Here is an 11,667-nt window from a genome sequence, read left to right on the forward strand (position 1 = left end):
ATGTTGGAAAAACATGTCCGTACTACAGATACTACAGAACTTAAAATGATCTGCTGCGAACATCTTAGTGCCAGATACCACAGGGCACCTTCAGAGGTCTTGGGGAGTCCACGCCTCGACAGGTCAGAGTTGATTTGGTGGCACGAAGAGGACCTACAGTCCTACACAATTTTAGGCAGGTGGTTTTAATGTTTTGGCTGATCAGTGTACACAGTATGTCAATCAAGATAGATAGATAGACAGATGGATAGACAGATAGATAGACAGATATGTGCAAAACCTCTTAATTCAACATCTTTGGACTAAAATTGGTGTGGCGTACAGTGTTATCGAGGCTTTTTAATCACATTCCCCCCAGCAAACATATTATACAAGTTACAGTGATATTCATAAGCACTGCATGAATTTACCAGGCCCCATTAAAAGGCCCTTGGTAAAGACATTTGTCAGCTGATGCATAAACAGTTACACCTTAGATGTAAGTCACTGGGCAAAGGAAAAAAAGGCTCTTTGTTTGAGGACTTCAGTGATGACATCTCCAGGAAATCGAGGGCAAAAGCCTAGGTTAGGTCAGGCTTGAATTAAGCTTGATCAAGCTCTGCAGTAGGACCGACCCTCTTTCTGGGGTTCATAGGGGAGGAAGTGAAGGAGGCATGACTTGATGGAGTCTTAACAAAGTGGGTGGGAACTTAAAGTTTCGGGGGTTTACCCTCAGGAGACGGATAGATTTAATGACCAATAGGTGTTCTGTAGTATTTTGCTCTAACCAACCAAAGAAAGTGGTCGCGCAGGTCGTGCGTCGTGTTGTCATTTCAGATGGAGGGGAAGGAGGTACGCGGCTCATTGTGGCTTCACGACTGCGAAGTTTCAAGGCTGCTTAACTTTTTGTTGTCTGAATAACTTTTGCGTCTAGAATGAAGAATAAGAAACAATTTATCAAATATTAGCTGTAAACTCACAAAACTCATTTTGGTTTTTGAGTTTGAAACAAGTTGAGAGGGAATCATGGTCACCTCAAAGAGAAACCTCCAGTTTACAAGCTGACAAGAGGCTTAAGTGTCATTTTGGGTCATCCTTGAAACAGAGTCGTGTTTTGGATCGGGTCTCGTCAGACAGCGGGCCGGTGTGGTGGGCTGTCCCGGTGAAGGGCGGCCGCGGTGGGACATGTGGAGCAGAGGAGGCGGGTCGTCTCGGTCGCTGCGCGCCGCGCTCCCCCTCCCTGCGCACCGCGCCGCACGGCTCTGCGCGGAGGCCACAGCAGGTAACCATGCGCACCAAGGGGAGTCATTTGGGGGCCCAGAGCTTAATTTCTACATGTTCCGATGCAGAATGGGACCGTTTACAACTCGGGATTTCCAACGTTTTGTTTGTGGTTTGTTTGTTGATCAAGTCTTCATCGCTAATGATATCGTCACTTAAATAATACAGTTGTCCTGAATTAGGTTTGGTTCCAGAAGTATGTTTAGATCCATCACCCCCCTCCATCAGTTATGTTATTGTGTAATGTGCCCAGCTGATGTGACATGTATTGTGCATTTATTTCTTAAAACACCAATGGCTGGTCGCATATTGTATTTATTAGACATAAGCATCCATGTGCCATTGAGTGCCAAGAGGTTTTACTTCTAAGCAGTCACTGCACCAGGTCATTTGTCATTATACAGATTGTGTCCTCTTTTGTCAAAGGTGTTATACTGAATAGTTGGAAGGACAACCTGTACACTGTATTAAACAATACAAACGTAGGTGAAACATAATGAACATTGCTCCAGTTGAATGCCAGTTGCCCTGCCTGAGTGCTGGTGTAGTTTCCATAATGAGGCCGCTGTACTAGACTCTCGTTCTCCTGTTTTGCACTCTGACCTTCGTCATCGCTGTGGCATGTGTCATCCTGGCAGAGCGGCAGGTGAAAGACCTATTTGTTGTGTTCTGGATGCCCATGTGTTTTACTGTAACCTACTGTATACATCCTGTCTGTCTGTCTGTTTTTCTGTCTGTCTATGTCTTTGTCTGTCTGTCTGTCTGTCTGTCTGTCTGTCTGTCTGTCTGTCTGTCTATTCCTGCCTGTCTGTCTGTCTGTCTGTCTGTCTGTCTGTCTGTCTATTCCTGCCTGCCTGTCTGTCTGTCTGTCTGTCTGTCTGACTGTCTGTCTATCTCGTTGTCTGTCTGTCGGTCTGTCTATCTGTCTGTCTGTCTATGCCTGCCTGCCTGTCTGTCTGTCTGACTGTCTGTCTATCTGTGTCTGTCTGTCTGACTATCTGTCTGTCTGCCTGTCCGGAAGCAGAACTGTTCTGCCTGAATATTTCCGTTTCTGGTGTGGGAAGATGGTGGCGCAAATTCACGTTTGCAGTGGCCTGACCCAGTACCGTCCATGCAGTGTCTTTGTCCATGTTTGTGTCTAAGTTTATCTTTGTTTGATGGCTGGGAGAGCTGGCGCTGGATCGGCTGGGAGAACTTGGTCTGCTGCAACCTGTGGACCCAGGGACCACGGTCATGACCGGAGCTGCACCTGAAGAGGAAACATCGAGGGCAGTCTGACAGGATGCAGAAGCGGGGCAGGCTAAGCTAACTGCTAGACCATGCAGACAGGCAGTTCTGATAACACCGAGGGCGGTCTGGTGGCAGCCTCGCCTAGCCTTGACTGTGTTTTTAGTGATGTCATGTGGAGTGTAGGGAGGTGTCGAGGGTGTCTGGCTCGGAGAGCTGGCGCTGGATTGGCTGAGGGAGTTTGATCTGCTGCATCCTGTGGGCCCAAGGACCACGGCCTTGACCGGAGCTGCACCCGAAGAGGAAACACCAAGGGCGGCCTGACAGGACGTGGAAGCGGGGCAGGCTAAGCTAACTGCTAGCCCATGCAGACTGACAATTCCAACAGTCATCCTGGCTGGCGTTCATTCTCCTGGACAGTGATTTTTTTTTTGTTTTGTTTAGTTGAGATATATTTGTTAGTTTGGATATGTGTGTTCTTCTTGTAGTTTTTGTGTATGTGTTCTTATCTTCGTGTTGCATTGCTCTGGGTTGGGGGAAACAATGTGTCACTTCATTTCATGTGCGCAAGTGCATGAAATGAAATGACAAAGTGTTTCTGATTCTGATCTATCTGTCCGTCTGTCTGTCTGGGATGTATATAGTGGCCGGTTACAAACCTTGGTTCTGTAGATGGCTTTGGTCCTAACTCCATGGCATGGGCTCATACCTGCCAGAGATTAAAATGAGATGCCAAAACACACAAACACACATGTACCTCCACTGCATGCTCATCACCTCACTGTCTGAGATAAGTGGATGGGTTTTATAAGAGTTTTTAATAATCAACATCTTCCGTCTATTTGCACTTTCACTGCACTCTAATAGCACATGTATTGGTTTTCTGGAGTGACCAGAAAAGTGACCTTTTAGGACATTTGCAAGACAGTATGTTTCAATGGGCATCAAGTTAAGCCTCATCCAATCCCAAAATCAAGTACTGACATATCTATTTACTTGATGTATTTTTATTTATGTCTCTTTCCAACAAGCCGAGAGGACTGCATCTCGTCCTCCAAGACCGATCATCCGGCGTACTCTATCCTTGGATGCCATCGTTGGACCATATCTGCAGGGACAGTGGCCAAAGGAAGAAGATAGCCTGGCTCTAAGCTGTGACAATGACAAAGCCACACAGGTAGGTCATCTTCAGCCAGAGGAGATGGAAAACCTCGCATGACATTGTACACACTGGAAACATTATCTGGGTATCTGGAAGTTCAAAGGCTGATCCCAGTAAGACCACTTGCTGCTCTCTTGGCTATTTAATTAAACCAGGTTGTTTGGTGCCCTGTGATGGCCTGGCGGCCTGTCCAGGGTGTCTCCCCGCCTGCCGCCCAATGACTGCTGGGATAGGCTCCAGCAGCCCCGAGACCCTGAGAGCAGGGTAAGCGGTTTCGATAATGGATGGATGGAGGTTGTTTGGTGAAAAAACAGAAGTTGCTCTGTACTGTTTGTGTTTGTGTTTTTTGTTTTTTGTTTTAGATCCACACAAAGGCCAATCAGGTTTCAGTATGCTCTGCAGATGTCTGTTGGTTCCAGTTTGACGCTTTGAGTAGAAGGCAGCCAACTGGAAATATTAATTTTGTTCTTCTCATCCTCTGCTGTTCTACAACCCCCCCCCCCCCTGGAGACACACACACACACACACATGCACATGCACACACACACACACACACACACACACACACACACACACTGTATCTACCCTTAACTAGTGCACAAAGCCTCAGCTATCATTACCAAGCTCCTCAGCTGCTCCTTCCTTCTTGACACAGTTTAAACTGAACAAAACCTTCTGTCTCCATTGTGAAGAATAGAGAACAGACCCCTCTGACCTCATTACACAGACACCCCATCCCCCAGCGCCCTACTACCTCACACACACACACACACACACACACACACACACACACACACACATACCCCTCTCAGTACTCTTGTACCCTCCCTCTGGCATGGTTCCTTCTCTTCAGATATTATAAGTAATTGTCAGACATTATGTATTATCTTCAGAAGGCCTGCCACCACAGTTTCTTGGTCATCACACTTGCAAATGTGAATGGAAGAGCTGGTGGAAAAACTCAGATTGTGCTGAGTTTTAAAGTCAATAAAGCTGTTGAGACTACACTGTGAATCAACAGGGGTGCATATTTGATACTGCGACACCAGCGAGAGTAAACTTGAGCTTGTCAAACATGAAGCGGAGTTGCCTGCACTGGAGGAAGCATGCCTAGCCATGCCACTCCAAAGATTCTGCCACCTTTTCAGATGATCTTTTTATAGATCTGTGTTCCATGATCTCCCCCCACATTGGTGTTTTGGGGAGGGTGGTGCTGGTAGATGGCAGCAACTGTAATTCTACACCAATGTCCCCTCTGTAAGCCAACTTGTGTTCCTTCTTGACTTATTTAGCCGGACTATCCTGACTACCAGTCCTCCAGATTAGCGCAGATGATTGCGTTAGTGTTTTAAAGTTAACACGTTATACCTCCCTCCTGCTGTGAGTTATGGCATCGGCTCGGAGCGTGGCGAGATGTTTCTGACGGAGGAGGACAGGGGAGAGCTTTTAGGGAGAAGACCTGACAAGCAAACTGTATTTTAAGGGAATGAGGACTTGAAGGGCATAACGTCTCAGTGCTGCGTGGGGAGGGGGGGTTTGCTAGTTATGCGAGCTAAGATTGGCTCACAAATAACACAGACTAGTGAATGTGGAGGGTTCAGACTGTGGTTGAGCTGAGACGAGGATAATGAATCATCATTCACCGGCTTCGACTCAACAGCCAGCAGAACTCGGCCCAGCGCCTGCTGCTAGAGGATCAAGAGTCAATATCAAGAAGCTGGTATGAACATGCCACTGCTAGGTGTGGCCCCTCAGCAGGCTTATGGAGTTAGAAACCAAGAGGTTATGGGTTGTGACTGACTTAAAAAATGATATCTAGTTGTCTGGCAGTCTGGTCTTTGTTCCTGCTGAGGTAAAAACATTGTTACTATCTGTGGTTATGTGTTTGCACGAGTCCTGATGCGTTGGATGCTGTCATTTACATTTTTTTGTTCTTTTTATGGTCTTAACAATGATGTGGTTAGGATGTTTTGTGTTGCTGTGAAAGCGGTGTTGTTCTTCAGCTAGAGTGGTTTCCTTATGACAGCACAGCTGCTGTGAGGCAGGTGTGCAAGACAGCTGCGGGGCACCACTTCTTCCCACTATTCAAAGTAATCCTTAGTGTTATTAAGCATTTACTAGAACGAACAGAAAATGGCTTTAATCTGTAGCAGGCGTCTGCAAGGTTGACCCTACTGAAACCTAAAATTACTATGAATGGCAGAAAGATGGCCATTTCCAACCCAACGGAGTACTTTACTCAGCATGAAATTCTTGGAGTCACTATACCTCTAGAAAATTTCTTTCCTCCTCCTCCTCCTTCTCCCCCCCCCCCCCATCCTCCTTTTTTTTTTTTTACTGAAGACACCACGTTCTTGGACAGAGGAGTCCCGGGGAAGGAAGGGCATCGGTGGACACAAACGCTCAGCGTCATGGGGCAGTGCAGAACACTTGAGGGAGGCAAGTATTTTATCAATGCATTAATTAATGCACATGATCTGATATTAAGTCCCTTTTGTTGACAATTACGTGGCTACACACAGAAGCTCGGTTTACTCAAAAAAAAAAAAACCAACAGCAGCTTGTCCCTATGTTTGTGGACATCAGGCAGTGTTGTCATAAATCTCCATAAACGTGGTTCCAAATGGCTTAGTTGGCTACCACACTTGATAATCGCTAAGAATGCTTGTGAACTATGACACTGCTGGCTTGAGATGGCCAGCCCAGCAGGTCCAAAACCAAACACCTACCAGCAACTCTTTGCTGCCAACCTGCAGTAACAAGTGAGATTGCCAACAGGAGTATTTCACTGGAGTTATCAGGTGGGCACCTTCTATTCCAGGTGTTTCACTGAATTAGGCCCACGATGCCTCCAGAAGGCTTGAGCAATAATTGTTCAGTCAAATGTTTTATTCATTAAGGATATTCTATCTCAAAACACAACGGCTGGTCAACTCATTCTGTCCACCCTTGTTGTGATATCTTCACTTCTTCTCCAACCCTTTTCTAAGAAAGACACCCATAGCCTCTAATAGTTTTCATTCTGCCCTTAGGTGGCCAAGCTGAGACACCAGTTGCAGAAGCGCTCCCGTCATGCTCCTCCCCCGGCAGGATCCGAGACCTCTCAGCAGCTCCCACCTGCAGGCCACACTGCAGGCTTCACTCAGGTAGCCTTAAAAGGATGTCACGCATGATGCCTTTCCATTTAATGTGATCTTAGTAGGTATATATCTTGGTAGATTCTTCTTCCGGTGTGGGAAGATGGCAGTGCAAACTTAACTTTTGCAGCGGCCTCACCCAGTGTCGTCCATGTAGTGTATTTGTCCGTGTCTGAATGTGTGTCTTCAGCTGTGAGAGCTGGTGCTGGATTGGCTGGGGGAGCTTGGTCTGCTGCGTTCTGTGGGCCGGGGACCGCAGCCCTGCATGAAGAGGAAACACCGAGGGCAGTCTGACAGGACACAAAAGTGGGGCAGGCTAAGCTAACTGCTAGCCCATGCAGACCGGCAGTTCTGATAACACCGAGGGCGGTCTGGTGGCACCCTCGCCTGGCGTTGACTTTGTTTTTGGTGTCGTCATGTGGAGTGCAAGGAGGTGCGTCGAAGGTGTCTGGCTGGGAGAGCTGGCGTTGGATCGGTTAGGGGGAGCCTATTCCGCTGCCTTCGGTGGGCCCAAGGACCGTGGCCCTGCCTGGAGCTGCACTCCAAGAGGAAACACCAAGGGTGGTCTGACAGGACGCGGAAGCGGGGCAGGCTAAGCTAACTGCTAGCCCATGCAGACGGCAGTTCTGACAGTAATCCTGGCTGGTGTTCGCGCTCTTGGACAGTGATTTTTAAAATTTTAAAATTTATTTTTTGGATATGTTGAATATATGTGTTTTTGTAGGGTTTTTTTCGTAGTTGGTTGACAGACACAGTTTATGTGTTCTTGTAGCTCCTGTAGGTTTTGGATGTGTTTTTGTCCTTTGTTGCACTGCTGTGGGCTGGGGGAAACGATATTTCATTTCATCTCATGTACGCAAGTATATGAAATGAAATGACAAATAAATGTTCCTGATTCTTGATTCCTGATAAAATATTAGCACTATTCTGAGGTGAATGATTCAAGGAAAACACGAGTTTAAGGTTATTGTCACAGTTAATCATTTATGGACATGCGACACAATGATCTTTTAATGCATGTCAGATAAAGACATGTGGAACAAGTGGATGATGTTTGATGAATACTGTTAATACTGAGTTGGCTTTCAGAGGCAGAACAGGCAGAGGCTAGTAACAGCAATATAAAAAAAAACAGTGGTGCTTTTCTTAGAAACTGCTGTCATCAACCCCCCCCCCCATTCCATGCTATCACAGATTGTCCATTTGAAACCAACATTCCATGTTGCACAATAAAAAAGGCAACCAGCGCTCTGCGTACATTATATTCTCATTTTGTCAAACCTTGGCTTTACAACAAACAGATTCTCCAAAATGTGTTTGGTCACATTTGGTTGCCTGAGAATGTCTGCTTTAACGTAATGTTTTCTTTGTTTCTGCCCAGATTATGCCACTGAACAGATTGGTGCCTCGATTGCGACGTAGTGTTGAGGGTCTTAATCTGGAGCTAGAAGAAGTTTTTGTCTCGGAGAAGTCTGATGATCAACATGAGGTAAGGGCCCGAGCTACATTAAGCTGTTCTCATCTTGCAGTGAGTACAGTATACTAAGCTCATCAGTCCTCATTTCACTTGTTTAAACTATCTAATTCCTGGATATTCCAGTTTTTGGAAGCCCCAGATGGACACAGGGCCCCTGTTCCTGCCCAGAGATGTAGCAGTGGCTCCCAAAGTGATCCATCCCCAGCCCCCATGGATCCTGCCCTTCTCTCCCCATCTCAGTCCCCCTGTTCCCTGAATCCTTCACTTTTGTTGCTGTCACATTCCCCCTGCCCCCTGGACCCTCCTCTCTTGTCTCCATCACAGTCCCTCAGCCCCATGGGAGAGCCAGGTTAGAGAACTACATACACACTTTATATGGTTTGTGGTGTGGTACATCAGTATCTGGGCATGGTCTCATCTGCATTTGCTCATTCCTTTGTGTTTATTAAAATGTCTGTTTCCCTGTTTAAATGAAAGTTTATGTCCTTTGTGTAGAGCCAGTGGAATGTGAGACCTTTTGCACGTCACTTCCTCCCTTTGCTCCGCATTCGACTCCGATTCAGCTCTCCTCGCCCCACCCCAATAAAAGCTTTCAGCGGGAGCCACCAGAGGGCTGTGAGCGGGTTCGTGTGTGTGAAGAAAACATGTGAGTTAAATTCCAAAACAGAATTTGATACATTTTTACTGTGTCCTCATTGTACTTACTTCCTGTCTCTCTATATCCAGATCTCCCTGCCAGGATGAGCCCGTCCCCCTGCCATCTTGCCCTGATCCCAACAAAGTTAACTTTACCTCCCATGGGGGCTCAGCCTTCTGTCCCGTCAGTCTTCTGAAGCCCCTCTTACCCTCGATGGACCTTCTGTTTCGTGGTCTGTCGGTCTCTCCTGTCACTGGCTGCCCAGGTCAAGTCTCACCTACCAGGCAGCTGGGCATGCAGTAGGTGGATGCCCCTAACCACCTACCAGACAGCTGGGCATGCAGTAGGTGGATGCCCATAACCACCTACCAGACAGCTGGGCATGCAGTAGGTGGATGCCCAACAGGACCACGCCACACTGTAAACATAGCCTGGAGATTTGATTTTGGACCTAGACAAGTGGATGCATTTTATATGCAGGATTACATGGAGTACTTGTCGTCATTCTGTCCGCTACTACTGTAACATGTTGTTTCTCCATCAATCTGATCAAAATCGGCTATCAGAAGAGAACAAGGAACTTTAAGAGTTTATTGTTGTTGTTGTTGTTGTTCTAAAACATTGTGGTTGACTGAGTTAATAATGACCTCTGACTGCTTGGGAGCTTGAACTTTTATATTTGTGTGATCAGTATTTAAATGTTCCCAGTATAGACCCATTATGGTCATGAACTAGGTTATGAAGCCCTCATATTGGGGAAAAAAAGTGCTGCTTTTTACAGATTACTGAACCCTTGAAATTTCCATCTAATTGGTGTGAAAAGCATTTTACGTGTTTCAGCATATTGGATTAAGTCTGTTGGTGGTTATATGTTAGATGTCAAAATAAGTGAAATCTGGTTCAAAACTTCAAGCACTTAGTTCTCCTATAAACTCTCATCTCCATTATTAAGGTGCTATTTGTAAATCTTGAAATCTGACTTATTGTTCAGCGGTGTGAATTTGAAGATTAACAAACCAAAGCAAGCAAGACAAACAAATTCAAAGAGAAGTAGTGGATATAATAACAACAACAATAATAATAATAATAATAATTAATACTATCAGTAATAATAACCATTACATTTATATAGCGCTTTTCACAGTGAAGGGGGTAACTCATCTTAACCACCACCAATGTGTAGCACCACCTGGGTGATGCACGGCAGCCATTTTGCATCAGAACGTTCACCACACATCAGCTTGAGGTGGAGAGGGAGGAATCATTTGTGGCATGTTTGTAGACACCTGCGATTTGTGAGTGTTCCCAGTACATTTACTTTTCTATCCATAGTTTGCCAAGGACTGTGATTGAGAGGCATGTCTTTTGCAGGGATGAGGTGTCAAACAACAACAAAAACAACGGAGCCAGCCTGGCTCCTGTGTTTTTAAATGCAAACATCTGATGAGTGGGTGGTTGTAATCCGTTTACTTTGTTTCAGTCAGTATCACTCTGTAACCCCTGCTGATTTTTACTGGTCATATTATGCTTGTTCCACATACAGTCTTTAAGGATCATTAAATTCAGATAAACTTAGATACCTGACTTGATAGACTTTACTGATGAAAGATTGATACACCTCCCCAGTAAATTAATATATCTGAATTTTGATGAATAATCATTTGAAGATGGATACATTCGTTAAGTTTTTATTGGGCCTGTAGTTTTAGAGTGCTTTTGTATTGATGTATTTTTAAGAGTTTTTACTTGAATTTCTTTTTTTGGAACGCGTAAGAAAGGTAGTGCTATTGTTATATTCAAATAGGTGATACGCCAATAAGCCCTTGAAGACTACCTTTTCTATTTACACGTTCAGTTTGTTAATTGTGAGAAATAGATTTAATGGGCTAGTTTTGCCTCACGAGTCTGCTAATTGTATTTGTTATAATTACGGCTAGTATAAAGTTGTCCTAACTGGCTAGAATTTAACCTTTCTTGTTCATTGCCATCCACATAGGCTACTATTAAGAGCAAGGTGTATTTCGTTCGTTCATTCGTTCATTCATTCATCAGCCGCTTCTCCGGGGTCGGGTCGCGGTGGGAGTGTAACGGGGGCAGTCCTATGCTGTTCTGTGCTGGTCAGCCTGCTGCATGCCCGTCACTCTCATCATTAGCTCTGCGTTGTGTTCTAGTTGGGTGGGGCCCCAGGTGTTGTGGGGGGCCCTCAGTCTCTCATCATCATCATCATCATGATCAAGGAAGGAGCGGGGACACACAGGACTCTATTTGGCCCACCTTGCCATTTATTTTGGTTTCAAACCCTTCGACAACCGTCCAGTCCTCCAGCGGGAGCGGTGTTTCTTACGGACGTGGGGGTCGAAGTTCAACCACTGCCCGGACTCCACTCGTGTGCGTTAGAAGTAGAAACCGTCCACGGGACTCCGATGTAAGAAAGGATAAACAAGTATTTTATCCCACAGCTTGCAGTATCTTCTTACAGGGATACTCAAGGTTACGTTCTCCTCAAGCAGCAATCGAGCCACACGTGTTTCTTACCGTGGGACAGTTTTGCTGGTTGAGGAGAACGTAACCTTGAGTATCCCTGTAAGAAGATACTGCAAGCTGTGGGATATAATACTTGTTTATCCTTTCTTACATCGGAGTCCCGTGGACGGTTTCTACTTCTAACGCACACGAGTGGAGTCCGGGCAGTGGTTGAACTTCGACCCCCACGTCTGTAAGAAACATCGCTCCCGCTGGAGGACTGGACGGTTGTCGAAGGGTTTGA

General features: G+C 45.8%; 1 protein-coding gene across 2 annotated transcripts; it reads left to right on the top strand.

The window, feature by feature from the left end:
* The first annotated feature begins 935 nt into the window (after positions 1–935).
* Positions 936–10,957, top strand: LOC130119085 (protein FAM117A-like). 2 transcript variants are annotated; one of them, XM_056287484.1, is made up of 8 exons: positions 936–1,261; positions 3,519–3,664; positions 5,993–6,088; positions 6,682–6,795; positions 8,168–8,275; positions 8,387–8,612; positions 8,759–8,909; positions 8,990–10,957. In XM_056287484.1, exons 1-8 carry the CDS (start codon positions 1,165–1,167, stop codon positions 9,201–9,203), a joined length of 1,152 nt encoding a protein of 383 aa, XP_056143459.1. In that variant the 5' UTR covers positions 936–1,164; the 3' UTR covers positions 9,204–10,957. The 2 variants fall into 2 exon arrangements, with proteins under 2 accessions (XP_056143459.1, XP_056143461.1); XM_056287486.1 differs by lacking the exons at positions 936–1,261; positions 3,519–3,664 and adding an exon at positions 4,958–5,369.
* The last annotated feature ends 710 nt before the right edge of the window (positions 10,958–11,667 follow it).

The sequence above is a fragment of the Lampris incognitus genome, chromosome 10, assembly GCF_029633865.1.
Source record: "Lampris incognitus isolate fLamInc1 chromosome 10, fLamInc1.hap2, whole genome shotgun sequence".
In the NCBI taxonomy this organism is placed as follows: Eukaryota; Metazoa; Chordata; class Actinopteri; order Lampriformes; family Lampridae; genus Lampris; species Lampris incognitus.

What these genes read in the sequence shown, in the direction of transcription:
- LOC130119085 (XM_056287484.1), top strand. Translation starts at nt 1,165, where the DNA reads ATGTGGAGCAGAGGAGGCGGGTCGTCTCGGTCGCTGCGCGCCGCGCTC. An exon ending in ACACTGCAGGCTTCACTCAG is followed by an intron (nt 6,796 to 8,167) that starts GTAGCCTTAAAA and finishes GTTTCTGCCCAG; the next exon opens with ATTATGCCACTGAACAGATT. An exon ending in CAGCCCCATGGGAGAGCCAG is followed by an intron (nt 8,613 to 8,758) that starts GTTAGAGAACTA and finishes TCCTTTGTGTAG; the next exon opens with AGCCAGTGGAATGTGAGACC.